The sequence below is a fragment of the Penicillium cosmopolitanum genome, assembly GCF_028827165.1.
Source record: "Penicillium cosmopolitanum strain IBT 29677 chromosome Unknown utg000008l:1.0-4398992.0:1.0-4402845.0, whole genome shotgun sequence".
Taxonomy (NCBI): domain Eukaryota; kingdom Fungi; phylum Ascomycota; class Eurotiomycetes; order Eurotiales; family Aspergillaceae; genus Penicillium; species Penicillium cosmopolitanum.
In genome coordinates this window covers 2,119,456-2,136,495 of record NW_026622678.1, presented here as the reverse complement: position 1 = coordinate 2,136,495, position 17,040 = coordinate 2,119,456, and the positions used below count along the sequence as shown (strand labels likewise).

Below are 17,040 nucleotides of genomic sequence, written 5' to 3'. Positions count from 1 at the left end.
GTATTAACTGATACGATACCAGTAGCTACAAAGCTGTTTTAAACGATACTTAGCTGAAAAGCTTCGATCCTTACGTATAGATAGTCTACAAGAAAATCAAGCTTATCGATATAATTATAGCCAGTACGGACTAAATTACTTACAAAGCGACCGTAGGCACGTTTAGCACTGTAAAGCACCCAAAATTAAGCGGTTAAAGTAAGTAAGACGAATATAAAGGTGTACAGAGTAGTATAATATTATTTTCAGCACAGATTCGATCGAATTAAGGTGTAAGATAGCTACCGTACCCGTTAAGAATCAACAGCCGAAATCGCCCTTATACACGCAAATTAGTATATAGAATAAAGATCTTTTAGAGCCAGCGAAGGCCGATTTCATCGGTAGTCTAGCTATTATTCGATACTTTGATTCGCTAATCCCTAGGGAGATTTAATTCAAACCAACCAGCAATATAAACCTAGCCTTTGAATATAATACAGGGCAGCAGCAAATAGCCATCAGCGTATATTATTTCAATCGCAGTAACCCATTCACGATTATCTGGCTAAAGGATTATTCGCTAACTATAGTATTCTGCTCATATAACCACCTTTTATAATAATATAAGGCCCATTACAAATCCAATCTCATCAAAGTTATAGATATCCTCTGGTTAGATACCATTCTCCTCAATTACGCGTTGTATCATTAAAAACCACTCTTTTATAGCCTTTAGATCCTTATTAAGAGCACACTGATAATCATATCGCTTAGAGAAGCGCAATCAAAGCTCATTGCGCCGTTTAACGAATGTTGATGCCCAATTAACGCCAACAGTTATTGAGGGTGTAGTTCCACGCACTGCAAGAAGGATATTGGCCATCTCTCGAACAGTAGAGGGCCTAGGCGCTGCTCTACGCAAATCCATAGAGAGGATCTATTCAGTAAGCGAATCCTCTTCGTATTGTATCAGTTTATGACCTAATAGGCGTTTATCGACGTATGAGGATCTTCCATGCGCGCGCGTGTAGTGTAGAACGAGGTAGGTCGTATAGCTTCGCTGCTGCGCGAATAGATTTGATACGGCCATTTTTAATATCTTCAAGGGCTAATAGGACCTTGCCCTCCTGATTGACCAATTTCTGCGAAGATTCAGTGCGAATTGGTGGCATAGTAGGCGGTTGAATTAGGTAGGGTGGTAGGAATACGCGATTTTGGAGTGGGTGTCCCGACCAGCCGTGTGTCCCGACCGGCCGTGGATTACGTTATATGCATTTAAGCTAACGAAGGACCCATTTTGCCTCCTCCGAATGGATCCCAAGGTTATAAAGGTCCCTCAGACATGCAAAGTCGGTCATGCGTAGTACGGTCAATAATGGTAGATAATTAGGAAGTAGAAACTTTTGCGGTAGTACTGTATTTTTGTCCAAATTTGTATATAAAACACCGGTAATTTTAGACGGTCAGGAAAAATACCCTTATATACAACTACCGACCCTGTGCTTTTAGAGCGCCGTACGGATAGGCAGTCACTTTGCTCAATTAGGGACACCAACGTAGCTTCTCCACGGGGCCAAAAGTTGGTCCAATAATCTTTCGGTTAGACTGGTCGAAGCTTGGTTCTTAGGTACAAGAGGCAAGATGCAAGCGGGCCAAGAAAAAACAATGCTACCAACAAGTCCAAAAATCATCATTTTAGGTGGTCTGCCCTCCATCATCTGCATCGTATCGAGGGAGACCTTTAATTAGCAGTTATAATCTCACCATCTAGTAAGACGGTCATTCAAGAGGGTAGCCAAGTGCGACTCGCCGCCGCATGGAGCCCCATTTGGCTCGAGGGCTGACCGTGGCTAGTTTGGGGGCTAAACCTTTACGCGTCACGTATATCTTCCGAGTTGTCTACTCCGTATATCTTCCATGTTTGGAACAAAGACATCTCTATTATCTCCACTTAGTAGATACCAATCTCAATACATTCTTTCACCATGGGCCAGAACGTATCTGTCCCCAAGCCAGGCACCGAGCTCCAAGTCATCGGAGCGGGCCTCCCACGCACCGGAACATCCTCATTCAACGCCGCTCTAGAAATTCTTCTCGACGGCCCCTCCTACCATGGAGGAACGCAAATCTCAATGGGATCACCAATCGAGATCGCATCATGGATAAAAATCCTACAATACTGGAACAACGGAGATCCCAAGGACCGACCAGCCATGAAAGACCTGCTACGCCAACGACTGGATGGTTATAGTGCAGTCACTGACACACCTGCTGCACAGCTAGTCCCTGAAATTCTAGAGATCTACCCCGACGCTAAAGTGATCTGCACCGTTCGAGACCCGGAAGCTTGGACGAAGAGTTTAGCCCAAATTCGGAATCTTGCTCTGATGTGGTTTCTTCGCGCCGTTTTACTCCCTCTTCCAGAAATGCGACACTTTCCAGCTTATGCCGATCTCTTATCTGTTCAATGGGAGAAACTCTACTTTACCAAGCCCCATGAACATGGCGTGGACACGTATAATCGCCATATTGCCTGGCTTAAGGAGAACGTTCCAGAGGATCGTCTGTTCTTCGTCAATGTCAAGGACGGGTGGGAGCCCCTTTGCAAAGCTCTTGGAAAGAAAGTTCCTAAGGATATTCCATTTCCAAAATTTAACGACTCGCAAGCAATTGAAGAAACCGCCAAGTATCACGTCCAGCGTGGGCTCGTCCGTTGGGCTGGAATCATCGGGGCTTTATCTATCCTGGTCGGTGCTTATGTATATAACAGTTAGTTTTGTTATTCCGAATCCTCTCCCACACCTTTCATGCTATGGATTCATTCTGATAATAATTTTTATTGTTTGATTGTGGTTTTATTTAACTGAGACCTGCGAGAGATTTGGGATCTGTCGTGCAGAAATTCCACTAATTATTGCGGAGCTCTCAGTAATAAAATGACAATTTTTGTCCAAAACACCTTCCATGCTATGTTGTTTTTCATGCCCGATTCATAAAACGCCCCTGATTTCCAGACCGAGCCCTGAATCGCCAGTGTATACCAAGAAAATGAGTACGAAAGCAAAACGAGATCCGACCCAACTACTGCGCATCAAGCATCATCATGTCTTGATCGATGTCATCGTCGAACTCATCATCAACGACCTCAACCGCGGAGGTTCGGAAACTATCCATCTTATGATTTCCATTGCTGAGCTCCTCCCTCGTGAGACGCTCCTCTTCCGTCTTACGCTTCGCCTCGTGACGCTCAATGTCAGCCAAACTCCATGTTGAAATTCCTTCCTGGTCTTTGGCTTTGAAAGGTTGGGCCATGGTGCGCAGGAAGCTCTTGGCAGTAGAGACAGCCATATCGGTGCTGAGATTGGTCTCGCTATCCAACATGGCTTGGTTAATCCATTTCGGAAGCTGGGGCCGTTTCCGCTCGAATCGCCGGTCTGCTAGCACCATCACTCCGTAGTCATCCTTTCCACGCAGTACACGGCCTAGGCACTGAGCAGCGTGGCGCATAGCGTCGAATGACAAGAAGTCGTTCTCCCGAATGCGATAATTCTCTCGCAAAAATTCAAGACGGGCTTTGAGAATTCGAGATTCGGTGTATTGGAATGGCACGCCGATGCACAGCACCGCGCGACCGTAATGATGATCGAAATCAATACCTTCAGACACCTTTCCTCGTGCGACACAGAACAAGATTGCGCCACGACCATTGCCACAAGCCGTTCGGTAGGTCTCCAAGGCGAGGGAAGACTCTTGTGCATCAGGCGTCTCCACTAGAATCAACTTGTAGTTCCAGATCTGGTCCAGGATACCCATACCCTGCCACATACTAATGATGGACTCCATATAAAGATAGGAAGGGAAGAATACTACAACACCATCAGGGGTAACGCGAGCGAACTCCGTCACCAGAGTACCATAGTTGCGAACCACACCTGGATCATTGCGAATACCAAAGGACGATGAGACTTGAGCCTGGTCGGAGCCACGTGTGACGATCATGGGTAGGAAAGACCTCCTTGCTAGTGTCATACTATAAGATTCTTGCATGACGGCGGTGAACCCTAGCATTTTGGGGTACATTTCCAATGGCGACAGTGTCCCTGAGGTGATGATAACGGAGCTGAAACGATCAAATACCGGCTTTATCGCAATAGCAGCATCCAAACAGGTGAAATGCAGGATGGGGTTCGGAACGGTGGCGGCTTCGGACTCGAACGGTTCGAGAATGAGAACAAACCCCTTGTCATAGGTCGCGACTAGGGTTGCAAACGTTGCGACTTCCTGGAGTGGTTGATAATCTTCGATATTCACCAGTTCCAGAGTTCGCACAAGTGAGGTCAACCGTTCAGCGCAGAATCTTAAAGGCTTGCGCTCGATGTAGGTGAGATCTTTTAAATGTGTGAGGAAGGAAGGAGGTGTCTCTGAGATAGTATGGGTCACTTTCATCCGGGTTTTCAGATATTCAATGAATCTCTTCAAAAAGGAGATGAAATGTTCCGCACGGCGAATGTTTCCCGGTACTGCCTCCTTCAGCAAGTCGTCCGGCAAGACGGGGTTCGAGATGAATTGGTCCTCCTCCCGAGCCTGTTCCGCCTGCTGTAACCCCTCGACAAGCTTTGAGTATTCACTCTGCAGTTTTTCGGCATCCGTGCTCTTCATTTCTTCAATCTTGCGTTCCAGATTGCTTGCGCCTCGGGTGGCTTTGCGGAGGGAATCTTCGCTAAGATCGAGGCTGAGTGACTCGATACAAACGTTGTCGATATTGTGTGCCTCGTCGAAAACAACAATGCAATCCTTCGAAAGTTCTTTGGAAACTCGCTCGGCAATTTTGGGGTCAAGCAAGTAGTGATAGGAGTAGATGATGATGTTGCACCAGGGCATCTAAATGGTCGCATTAGCACCAAAGCAACGGTATGAGGTCATCGAAGGAAACAAACCATTCGCCGAGCAGAGAAGTATGGGCATTGCTTGTGTTCTTCTCCGTACTTTAGTAGAGCGTCGAGGGTGAACACGCCTGGCGGAAGAAGATTGTGCGGTTCGAGCAGATCGAGGTTCTGCGCTTGTTAGAATAAAACCCACAGGCATCGCGAAGGGTGTCAGGACATACATCGTGATAGACGCAGAGATCTACATCCTCGCCGCGCTCCTTCTTTTCCTTGACAAAACCAGCTGTCAGACTCCTGCACCTCGCGTCGACGACGGTGCCACTCTTCTCTCGCTTCACGGAAGGATGCAGGCACAGGTTCTTTCGACTAGTCAACCCAAGCGCGCGGAATTCCTCCTCGTACCCGAGTTCCTGGGTTCTGTGTTTCATCAACTCCCTCAACTCTGCTAGTGCTTTCTCAATCTCGGACATGGTTCGCGAGCAGTAGATGAGTTTCCTGTGTTCCGGGTAATGCTGCTGGTAGGCGACGATCAACGACAGAAGCGAGACCGTCTTTCCTGTTCCCGAAGGCATCTCCAGCACACAGTGACCCCCGGCATCGAGGGTCTTTTTGAGATCACACATGTAGGCATATTGTTCGGGGTAGATGCGAGGGTACGGGAACAGCACCGGAAGATCACTAATTGAAAGAAACACCGGTTAGAAGGGAAGGAGGAAGAGGCGAGGGCTAGGAGTGTAATGGGGGGAGGTAATACTCAATGAAGAACTTCATGTTGGCGGATGTTCCCAAGCTGCACGCACACCCGGAAAAGCACGAAGGAAAGAAAGATGACCTTCGTCCAGGCCGCAGCTCCGGTCTGGATGATTTCCCGTTTGGGACAGCAATGACCAATCATCATGTGACTTACCAATCGGGTGGCCGCCCGCGGGATATTCCAATCAGCTTAACCCATACTTCTCAAGTTCGCTTTCTTTTGTTCTTCAACTTCGATTGTGATCTCCAATATCCCCTTGGCTTTTGGTGTGAATTGTCTTCAAACCCCTGCCGAGTCATTCCAGGGTCAATTGCCATTTTGCTGGTGTCGCACCGGCGCTATCTCTCGAGTCTCCCCCCACCATTCCCGCTGACCTCATACCCCACATGAGCAAAAAGTTCAAATCGCAGGCCTCCAGCAGTCGCGCTGCTGCCGGCGCCTTCGGGTCCTTTGGAGGTTTCTCGAACAATTTTGGGAGTGATGGACGAGAGCCGTCGGCTCTTACATACATCGCCGAACCGCCAGATCTGTCTCGTATTTCCGAGCAGACACTAGTCATTTCTTTCAAGAATTTGTTGAAGAAAGATGATATTACACGGACGAAGGCTTTGGAAGAGCTCAAAGAACATGTCTTCTCCGTGGATTCGAAGAAAGGAACTCTTGATGATGGCTTTTTAGAAGCATGGGTATGTGGAATTCCGGTATATACATCACAACACGAACTAATAACCGAGTTTAGGTTAAAATATACCCAAGGTTGTCGATTGATCTCTCTCGACGAGTCCGCCAAATATCTCATACACTTCAGGGCTCCATCTCTGGTCTTGTTGGAAAGAGAATTGCACCTCATCTGCCCAAGGTTATTGGCGCTTGGCTGGCTGGTCTCTACGATAATGACAAGCCGGTTCACCGCGCCGCCCTGGAATCGTTTATCAGTGTCTTCTCGACTCAGGATAAACGAAACAATGTTTGGAAGATCTATCAAAGTTCCATTCTGGATTTCGTAGATGACGTTCTCCTCCATCAATCACCCCTGACCTTGAGCGATGAGAGGACTGTCAAGCGGGATGACGCAGAAGCGAAACACGCGCGAGTAGTGGGAGCTGGACTGCTTCTTTTCAATCGCATTTTAGGTATCGTCGCTCACTACTCTCCTCTTCCTCTCATGACATACCCAAATCTCACATTTGAACAGGTGACTCGGAAGACGAGGATCTTCAAAAGAACCTCTCAGAAATCGAAACTTTGCTTAGTAGCAAGGATTTATGGGGGTTCTGTAACCATGATGATCCATTCGTTCGCAGATCCATATATATTCTCCTGCGAACTGCGGTATCCAGGCAGCCCGGATGGGTGGATTGGAAGCTCCTCAGTTCAGCCATCGTGGGGAAATCCTTATCCATCTCACAGCTCGGCTCGGCTTCCGAGCTATCTGAGACCCTTCTTCTCTTGACCTCTTTAAGGCCCCAGGCATGGACAGAGGACTATACGGGAAAGACTTCGTCTTCAAAGAGGCTCCGTCAATATATTCAGAAGGGGTCACAAGGTGGCACTGGGAAATTTTGGTCAAATCTTGACGAGCTACTCCGGAAGATTCCCCAGGAGGTCCTTGGTGGAGCCGACAAAGCATCTACCGATGAGAAAATCAAACTCTCGACTGTCATTGTTCTAACAGAAACTTTCCAAGAAGGCCTCAACTCGAGAGAAGAGCCCCGTCAAAACCTTTTCAGTGGGTGGAAATCCTACATTGAGATCAGTCTCTGGCTTGTAAATCTCTTGCCAGAGGAGCAACGTCCTGAACTCATCCAAAAGCGACTTTCCCCCTTGGTGACACATTATGTGCAACCTGATCCCGAACTGACTCAGTGGTCGCTCCCCACCCAGTCCACCGAACATATTTGTATCGACTATCTTTTGGCTCTTGTTGCTCATGACCAATATCAAGAAATAGAGCTACTATGGTCAAGTCTGTCGAACGGGCTTCTTGAAGCAGTTAAGCTATCATCTCCAGAGCAGTCGAAGGACTTCCGCTCATCTCAAGATTCGATCTGCGAACAATCGAAGCGCCTTTTTGTATTGGAACCTTCAGTCATATCGCGAGCAACGGAGGCGTGTCGGCTTAAAGAGATTTTTGAAAAGGCCAATATGTCCCTTCTGGACAACTGTCTGCAGGTTCTACGCTCCCGAAACGGAAAGCCTTATGGTGCCGCCGGGGTTGTAGAAGAGTGCGTTCGCAGAGTGCCTTCTATCGCAAAACAGTCTCAGGAACTTCTAAGTTTCCTCAAGATGGATGCACCCGAGCTTCTGTTCTCGCCCTCCGGCGATCGTCTGATTACAATCATTCTGGCATGTCGGCAATGGGAAGGATTCTCTTCTTGTTTCGAAGTTGTCGTCGAGCGAGCTCTGGAATTGGACCCGGAACAATCGAATGCCCATGTCCTTCAAAGCCTTCTATCGACGATCGATTTCAACGAAGTCGAATATCAAGCTAAGCTCTCTTCGCTCGTGATGCGAGCTCTAGATAAAGCCTGCAGAGGCAGTGCGCCACACTGGCCGATTGTAACTGCAGTTCTCCGGAATCATACTTCATGGGAGGCATTGATGGATCAAGTCTTCATGTCAATTATTGAGTCATTGTCTACGGAGGATAGGGTCTTCGACGCCCTCCACGGGCTCTCTCACCTTGGAAAGACCGTTCCCGCTGCCGTGCGCGAATTCCAGGGTGGATCTAATGGCTCCAAGTTAACAGGAAAACTGTTGTATCTCACCGAGTCTCCTTCGGAGGAGGTGGCCGTCTTGGCTGAGTCTTTGATGAGGAATTTCAAGGAAACCGTTGTTGGTGATACGAGCACCAAGTCTAAGATTGAGATCCTCCAACATGGATTCTCTCACGCAAGCGAAGAATCTCTAACGTGGGTAAAATCCCAACCCTTTTTCGAGCTTGTTCACTAATGTGGAAACAGAATTGATTCCCTCGTTTCTATCGCTGAGGAGCTGCTTCCTGGCCTGGCAACGAAAGAAGAAACAACATACAGTCTCAAAAACATCTTACCCTCTGCGTCTACTTGGGAGACGGCTATGGCTCCCTTCCTCCAGCTACCTCCGCGTCCCTCTACCGCAATTACTAGTCCACTGGCTGGCGCTGTTCATTTAATCCAGCACGATCTGACTGATTCATTCAAGGATTTAAGGCTCAGTATCGCGCGTGACTCGTCTCATAGTTCCGCCGCGTTCCGGCTCGCCAGTTTCACTATCAGGATTTTGGCCTCAACACACCTGAATGAACACATGGACAAAGAAGCCTTTGAAACCCTCTTTTATTTCATCCCATTGGCCGTGCAGCTGATTGATGACGATCTGAGTATCGAAAACTCCAATGGAATCTTGGGCCTGGAGTTGGCAGATCAGCGCGATGACTATGTTGAAATTGTCTTCAAGGGACGCAGAGTAATCAGCGACTGGATTCACGCTGAGGATAACACCAGATACGCGCCTCAATCAACGGTTTCTTCGTCTCTACTCGCCTTCTGGGAAAGCAAACTCGAGGGACTAGGAGGAACTTCTCCCCTCGACTACCGCGTTGGAGAGGCTTTTGTCAAGATCATGGGCTCCGTCGAGACACTGGCAGCATCCAAGTCAGCCGATGATGTCGCGACAATTTGCAGAAGTGCTCGCACCGCTAATGCCATTCGGTCGGCCTCCTGGTTCATTGTGCTTCGAAGCTCTATCTTGTCAAATCCTATCGGAAATCGAATCTGCAACGAGCTGGTTGCTGACTCCTCTGGGCTGAAACCGCAAAGTTCTTTTCCAGATGGTAAGTTTCTAGACAACTCATAGTTTGTGATACCATATTAACAAGTATTAGGACTCCGCAAACTTGCACTGCTTAATATCCTACTATCTGGGGAGGAGAACGTTGTTTCAACAATCCCCACGCAACGACTCGTCTTTCTCACGAAGCCGCTTATTGAGTGTCTTCAGTCCGGACTGCAACCTCTTGGTCTGAGCGCTGAGATTATCAAAACATTATCATTTGTGCTTCCAGCTCTTTCTGAGATCTATGGGTCACACTGGGAAGACAGCATGGCCGTTTTGAGCACTGTGCTCAAGGACATCAGTGGGGGCGAAGTGGGCCTTCCGCTGCTAGTAGCGTCCTTCAGACTGTTCTCTAGTCTAAAGTCTATGACAGATGGTGAAAGCAACGATGATCTTCAAGATGTTTGGCTTGAACGACGCGTTGGACTTTTCAATGAGTTGGCTTCTTCTGTCGGGAAGTTCGGTAAGGATACCTCCCCTGATTTTATCATTCTTTTCAATTTGTGCACAGCGGCTTACTTATAGCAGACGCTTCAACTACCTATCATCAACCACGGGACGTCGCTGTCGATCTTCTGCGACGCTTGATTAACTTCATTCCTATTGAAAAGTTGGATGATGTCAGCGAAGTCTTCTCTCTTCTGACTGCTCATAGTCGTGCTGTGCAGCGCACCGCTTATACCCTCCTCCACCGTTATATCCCACATGCTCAAGAGCAAGTATCCTTCGACGTGGCCTTGTCTAAGTCCGCAGTCAGCCTGCCCGATGAGCTTGTATCTCTTCTACTCGAAACACCCACCATGCAAATGGTGAACATGTCATACGGCGATGATAAGATGTGGACTAGTTTGAGGGCGTATCTCCTAAGCTGGAAGGTGATTTTCGATCATTTCTCCAATGCTGTAAGCTCTCAATACATCTTTAAGTCCGAACTCTGCTAATATTCTCCAGTCGCTCCCCGTTCAAGAATACTATGCCGCAAACATCAAGGAAAACAACGTCTTGGTTCCATTATTGGAGTTTACGTTTGACTTCCTTCAGAAAGCGCATGGCAAAATCATCGACCCGACCAAGTTCGATATACAATCGTTCCAGCCCGATGAGTCCGAGAATGCGGAGAAGGAGACTCAGTGGCTCTTGGTGCATCTCTACTACCTTTGTCTCAGACATCTTGCCAACATGACTAAGAACTGGTGGATTGATACCAAGAAGCGTGTCAAAGGTCCAGTAGAAGGGTGGACGGAAAGATACGTGAGTTTTCACAAGCTAGAAACCGACTCGCTACCAAAAGTAATAATCGCTAACATCGTGAGTAGATCTCACCTGTTGTAGCCGGAGACTCCATGAAGGGCGTCGAAGACTGGGCTGCCACTCAAGATCCGAATGAGGAGCGTGCTTTGACTGTTAAGATCTCTCCCAAGACAGCCGAGATCATCGCCAGCATCCCAGTAGATGAGGAATCTCCTCCCGTCTCCATCTCGATCTCCCTTCCTCCGGCATACCCGTTGCATCCAGCAATCGTGGTCGGGCGCAGCCGAGTTCTTGTCGACGAGAAGAAGTGGAAGAGCTGGCTTCTCACCATCCAGGGAGTCATTATGTTTGCCAATGGTAATCTAGTTGATGGCCTGCTTGCTTTCCGGCGGAATGTGCAAGGTGCTCTGAAGGGTCAGAGCGAGTGTGCTATCTGTTATTCGGTCATTTCAACCGATATGCAGACCCCCAACAAGCGTTGTGCTACCTGCAAGAACACTTTCCACTCGGTCTGCTTGTTCCGCTGGTTCAAGAGCAGCAACCAGAGCACTTGCCCATTGTGCCGTAACAACTTTGTATATGTTTGAATGTGTGAAGTAAATAGATGATAGACGTTTGGAATGACTCAAAAGTACTATTATGACATGATGTTATTTCCTAATTTTCGATCTAGTTCACTATCTTATAAAGGTCTCGGTGGCCTAGTAGTAGCTTCCAACCTTGACTGACCCCCTCGACTTGCTAGTTGAAAACAAAACATACTACGATTTGTCAATAAATTAATAAGTAGAATTTTATTTTTGACTCAAATGCTATATGAACAGGGAATGGGACTTTTGTGTTCCGCTGGACAGAAAACTCCATATCATCAACACATCAAGATAGATAGCAAAGGAAAAGAAAACGCAAAAAAGAACTGTAAAATCGCAAAATCGGAATACACATCTAATAGGAGACAAGGGGAACCATGATGAGAAAAAGTAACTCCGGGGCAACAAGGCGACTATGCTACAGGGGCGAGAACATCGAAGGCACCAGTACCAACAGTACCGGCACGACCGACAACTATTCTACTACTCGGGCCCTTGAGATCGTCCCAATCTCTCTCGAGAACGGCATCCTTCAGAGCACCAACAGTAGTTTCGAAAGACATCCGAGAGAAGGGCGAGGTGGAGTCCTTGACCAGACCATTACGGCTGAAGGCCTTGAAGCCACCGGACTGGGTCATCACATCACCGATCAAGTTCAGATGGCGGTTGTCGACGGAGATACTGTGACCCTTGAAAACGGCGTCCATTTCGCGGATGATGGTGGCACGGGCGGCCTCAACACCGTAAAGGTTCAGCATGTCGTGGATGGAGTTACAGTAGAGCGAGTGAGGCTTGATGATGTCTTGGTAGTCGCGCATGGCGAGCAAGTTCACACCATCGGTGAGGATGTTGGCAGGGTCACCCTTGATGTCGTCGGCCTCAACGAAGACACAGTTACCCAGGTTGGGAATAGACTGGATCACGGCGTTGTGGCAAGCCTGCTCTACGAGGGGCAGGAGCAGAAGCTTCAGGGGTCTCGATATCGTATTGCAGTTGGATAGTGCAAGAGCCACCCTTCTTAGGGTCGAACTTGAACTTGGTAACCTCAACGAACTTGCCCTTGACGTCGTCCTCGCGCGTGTTGCTGTCGTCGTCTGATTCCTCGTCGGAGTCGCTATCCATGTCGACATCACCAGCGGTGCGGGGTTGGTTTTCTGTCTCTTCATCTTCATCGGGGGTGTCTTGACGGTTCATGATGTCTTGCTCGTCATCGTCGGGTGCCTCATAGGAGATCTGGTTACTCTTGTTCGAGTTTCCGCTGGCGCGCTTGGCATCATCCTCATCATCCTCGTCGTCGTCGTCGCCTGGTTGAGCCTCGCGATCCGGTCCACTGGGACCTTCGGGAACTCGGCCAATGGAAACACCAATCTCAGGTTGGGAGGTGGAAGCCTTCTGACCAGTCTTGTCCTCGTTACGCTTCTTCAGCTCAGCCCTGGTGAGCTTGATCAGGCGAGGAATGAACTTGGCTTGCAAGCCGTTCTGCACGTCCTTGGTTCGGATAGCATACTCCTTGCAGTACTCCTCGGCCGGGAAGAAGGTGAGCTCAATGTCATAGATCTTGGCCTTGGCGTAGCCCACGCCAGAACCAATTCGCTCCCTAACTTGCACCTTGTCAACGACCTCGGCGACGCTGAGCTTACTTATGGCCTTGGCAAACTTCTCCGAATCTTCCTTGCTGATCTCCTCGTTCAACAGCATGGTCATGGTGGGGGTCATGATGTTAGCACTTGCCGTCATGACAATTTCACGCAGTCGAGGAATACCCAGTGTGACATTCTTTGCGGAGTGACCAGCCAAATGGAAAGTGTTCAGGGTCATCTGTGTCGAGGGTTCACCGACGGACTGACCGGCCATGACACCGACAGCCTCACCGGGGTCGATGGTGGACTTCATGTACTTCATGTTCATCAGAACATCAAAGGTCTTCTTTCCAACGGAACCCGCAATATCCTTCTTCTTATCCTTGAAGAGGCCGTCCGGATTATCATCGGTGTACTGTAAAAGTGTGTGTCAGTCAGAAGATCATATAAAAGCGACAATTGAGAGGGAAGAAAGCGCCTACCTTCTTGAGTGCTTGGGCGAAGGCTTCAGAGGTACTGCCCAAGTTACCACCGGGGTGATAGTGAGACAGAATGGGATCCATAGAATCAAGATTCCCGGTCTTGCGGGCCTTCTTGATCGAATCCTTGTAGGCGGTAACGTCTTCCTTGGAAAGGCTATGGAAATCATCGGCCTGTACTTGCTTCGAGATGGAGACATGGTTTTGGGCGAGGAATCCGAAATCATTAAGGTGGACTTGCTTCGTGATATCAAGACCATCCTCTCCGTACAGGAATTGAACGATCGAGCCATCCGAAGCCTCACGAACGGAAGAATCGTACTCAGCCTTCAAGCCCTCCATACCCTTAATCAAGCAACGTTGTAGGTAACCGGAACGGGAAGTCTTGACGGCAGTATCAATAAGACCCTCACGACCGGCCATGGCGTGGAAATAGTACTCTTGAGGCTTGATACCAGTCAAGAAACGACCAGAGACGTAACCACCAGCCATGGGATGAGTCTCAAAGGCTCGGAAAGAAGGAAGAGTCTTTCCACTGATCATAACAGGGACACGACGACCTTCCAAAACCTGTTGACCCAGGTTACAAGAAATCAGGTTGGCGTTAACGCCCGAACCCTTAGCTCCGGTGATGGTCATCGACTGCATTTGGTTCCAGGGGAAAGGCTTGGCAAGACCGCCCGGCAAACAGGCCGCGGTGATTTCTGAGGACAGCTTGGCGGATCGGGCGTTGGAAACGCTATCCAGCCCACCCTGCTTGTCATCATCGCGGAGAACATCCTCCAGTCGCCTGTTCAACTCGGCATCTTCATCAGGAACGTTCGCCTGGTCGAGAGTAACATACTTCAGAGCAACCTCCCGACCCATTTCGGGGGCAGTCTTCAACTTCTCCTTGCGTGCGCGATCACCCTCCTTGGTCAATCGAAGATCATCAATACCACAAGTGAACGCACGCATGTTCAGGAAACGAGTAAGCAGACGTCCAAGAATACTGAGCAGCTTTCCAGCAACAATGTGGCCGTAGATCTCGTGAACAGCGTCGACAAGACCTCCAGCAGTCGGACCAAGTTGCTTCTTATCAAGAATACCGCAGAGATATTCTCCGTCTTTGAAAATGACGGTGCCTTCTTCGTTGTCCTTGCCCCAGCGATCACCAGGGGTGGAAGACTTGCCCTTGAGGGTAAGTCCGGCACGATCCGCGGGCTTGATATTCTTGAGAATCGTTGTGACGATCTGCTTGCCAGTCCACATCGGCTTGGGCTTGAGGAAAGCGGGCTCAACTGTTTGGATACGGTCGCCTTGGATATGGGAATGTTCGGGACGAATGCAGTTGTAGAGCAATTGGTCGTAATCCTCCTTGTCGAAGAAACTATCACGGCACGTAAACCAGACAGCCATCGAAATATGATCTTGGATCAGACCTCTCAGCGGCTTTCCAGAGGTGGCGACCAGATACTGGTGATCGGCGTCTGCCAATGTTCTGGCCTCGGCCTGAGCGAGCTCGTTTTGGGGAAAGTGCATGTTCATCTCGTCACCGTCGAAATCGGCATTGTAGGTGTTACAGTTGGCGTAGTGCATGCGAATGGTCCGTTCATTAGGGAGAACACGAGCCTTGTGACCCATCATACTGTGAAGAGGTTAGCTAGGAAAATAGATAGAAATCGAAAGGCCACAAACCTGGGCTTGTGCAGAGTCGGCTGTCTGTTCAGCAAAACCATATCTCCATTAGTAAGATGGCGGTAGACCTTCTTGTTGCGCGAGCCCTTGAGACGCCAGTTCGACGGGGCAAGCAGTTGGTTTGCAAGAGCAGTACGCTCGTCAAGACTCTTGAACTTCAAGTTGACGACTTGGCCGTTTTCATTCTCAATCGCGGAAGCACCGGGGTACTTGTCAGGACCATTGATCACAGCCTCTTTCATCTCCCAGAAGTTGTGGTTGGTAACAGGCTCAGGGAATGTCAGCTTCTTGGCAAACACCATGGGCACACCGATCTCATTTGTTTCAAGATTGGGATCAGGAGAAATGACGGAACGAGCAGCGAAATTGACACGCTTTCCCATCATGTTCTTTCGGAACAAACCCTCCTTCTTTTCCAGAATTTGCTTGATACCGTTTGGCAGAGAGGCGATGGCGGAGCCAGTCACGGAAGTACGCTCTCGATCAATGAGACCGTTGACTTGGTCTTGAAGCGTAACGATAGCTTGGAGAAGATCGCCGTAGTTGCGCACGCGAGAAAGAGCCTTCTCATCCTCATTTTGAATCTCCTTGGAGATCTGGTTAATGAGATCGCACTGCTTGAGAACATTGTTGAAGGGGGTGTTCTGCATAGCCTCCATAATCTCACCGGGGCCTTGAGGGGCAGCCGGGCGATACTTGTTGGGGGAACCATGATGCTCTTAATGAAGAACATGTCAGCAGAGACAACCTTGACACCCTTCGGAACCGGCCGAGAATTATAGACGAGCTGAAGAACCTCGCTATCCTTTTGGAACAGAAGTTGCATAGCACTGTAGGCTTCAGATGAAGTCACGAACTCCTGGCCAGACTCCCCAGCTGTCGCCGTCTTCGTGACAGCAGCACCGCGGCGGATCTCTTCCTCGGCACCGTGAACCTCGGACACGGAGGTTTCGCCGCCGTCTTTCGAAGCAGACTTCTTTTCCTGGTCAAGAAGGACCAAGCTGTTGGGAGCCTGGAATCCACCGTGTAACATAGCCAGCTTCGACTTTTCGGTCAAGCCCTTTCGGAAGATCTTGTTGTAGCGATCCTTTCGGTAGGAGGGTGTGATACTGAACGACAATGTTAGCTCAGCGCAAACTCTATCGGGAGAAAGGTATTCCAATAGTAACGTACCCACTGCAGTTGTGACATTTCTTATTGCCGTTAATATCCTTCAAGAATTGCTTCACAAGCTCTCGCCTATTCTCAGCAGCGATGGGGTTCTTTGCGCCGGTCATTAATCCATCCAATCGTCCGTCTTTCTTGGCTTCCTTGATGCAGCGGGAGACGTAGGCAGTGCGCTTTTCCATGATGGACTCATCGTCCTCCTCCTCAGAGTCCGAGCCATCACCCTTCTGTGTCTGAGCCTTGGAAGCGGCACCCTTGGCAGATCCAATCTCTTCGACCTTGGCGACTTCTCCGGTCAAGCCGTATTGGAGGAGGCGCAGTTTGCAGACATACAGGTTGACAAGTGAGCGTGACATTTGCAACCGATGACAGTACACACACTGGGCGCGAATCAAGCGGTAGATGTGATCGAAGAAGGTGACATTATAAACGGGAACTGGGAGTTCAATGTGGCCGGCGTGGCCAGTGCAAGACCAAGAGTTCAAGCGACATGTAGTACAGCTAATCGACGGCAAATCGGTAATGAGTTAGCCCAAAAGCTTGATTGATGGAAAGTAGAAGAACAATTGAGAGCATGAACTTACACATGGTCACCCCATGCGCCCATAGCAGGGTCATAAAGACCGCCAGGAACCGGGTTGTTAAAAGAGTCCAAAGTCGGAGTATTCTGAATTCTTTTCACCGACAGCTTTTTGATCTCCTCGTCGGAGTAAACGGTAAAGTCTACTCCGGCGATATTGGAGGAGACTGGGCGTGCGAAGGTCGCCATTGTGCCCTGTGGCTCCTTGAGCAACAGAAAACGCTATGCGAATGTCAAAGGGCCTCGAAGAGTCTCCAATGCGGAACAAATTCGAAAAA

The 17,040-nt window shown here is 48.9% G+C and overlaps 5 protein-coding genes across 5 annotated transcripts; 2 read left to right on the top strand and 3 right to left on the bottom strand.

Annotated features, from left to right (window-relative positions):
* Positions 1-1,967: 1,967 nt before the first annotated feature.
* On the top strand, positions 1,968-2,756 carry N7509_007370 (sulfotransferase family protein; the record flags this gene model as incomplete). Its single annotated transcript, XM_056632007.1, has 1 exon — positions 1,968-2,756. The coding sequence occupies one exon, from the start codon at positions 1,968-1,970 to the stop codon at positions 2,754-2,756; it is 789 nt and encodes a 262-aa protein (XP_056487558.1).
* Positions 2,757-3,063: 307 nt separating this feature from the next.
* N7509_007369 (TFIIH/NER complex ATP-dependent 5'-3' DNA helicase subunit RAD3) lies at positions 3,064-5,639 on the bottom strand (the record flags this gene model as incomplete). Its single annotated transcript, XM_056632006.1, has 4 exons — positions 3,064-4,863; positions 4,920-5,036; positions 5,090-5,546; positions 5,623-5,639. The coding sequence occupies 4 exons, from the start codon at positions 5,637-5,639 to the stop codon at positions 3,064-3,066; spliced, it is 2,391 nt and encodes a 796-aa protein (XP_056487557.1).
* N7509_007368 (ubiquitin-protein ligase RKR1) lies at positions 5,626-11,276 on the top strand (the record flags this gene model as incomplete). Its single annotated transcript, XM_056632005.1, has 9 exons — positions 5,626-5,888; positions 5,927-6,308; positions 6,362-6,755; positions 6,818-8,534; positions 8,586-9,436; positions 9,488-9,901; positions 9,967-10,340; positions 10,390-10,689; positions 10,755-11,276. The coding sequence occupies 9 exons, from the start codon at positions 5,626-5,628 to the stop codon at positions 11,274-11,276; spliced, it is 5,217 nt and encodes a 1,738-aa protein (XP_056487556.1).
* A 416-nt stretch (positions 11,277-11,692) lies between these two features.
* N7509_007367 (DNA-directed RNA polymerase I subunit) lies at positions 11,693-12,097 on the bottom strand (the record flags this gene model as incomplete). Its single annotated transcript, XM_056632004.1, has 1 exon — positions 11,693-12,097. One exon carries the CDS (start codon positions 12,095-12,097, stop codon positions 11,693-11,695), a length of 405 nt encoding a protein of 134 aa, XP_056487555.1.
* A 76-nt stretch (positions 12,098-12,173) lies between these two features.
* Positions 12,174-16,951, bottom strand: N7509_007366 (DNA-directed RNA polymerase I core subunit RPA190; the record flags this gene model as incomplete). Its single annotated transcript, XM_056632003.1, has 6 exons — positions 12,174-13,274; positions 13,342-14,965; positions 15,016-15,629; positions 15,683-16,124; positions 16,189-16,683; positions 16,767-16,951. 6 exons carry the CDS (start codon positions 16,949-16,951, stop codon positions 12,174-12,176), a joined length of 4,461 nt encoding a protein of 1,486 aa, XP_056487554.1.
* Positions 16,952-17,040: the final 89 nt, after the last annotated feature.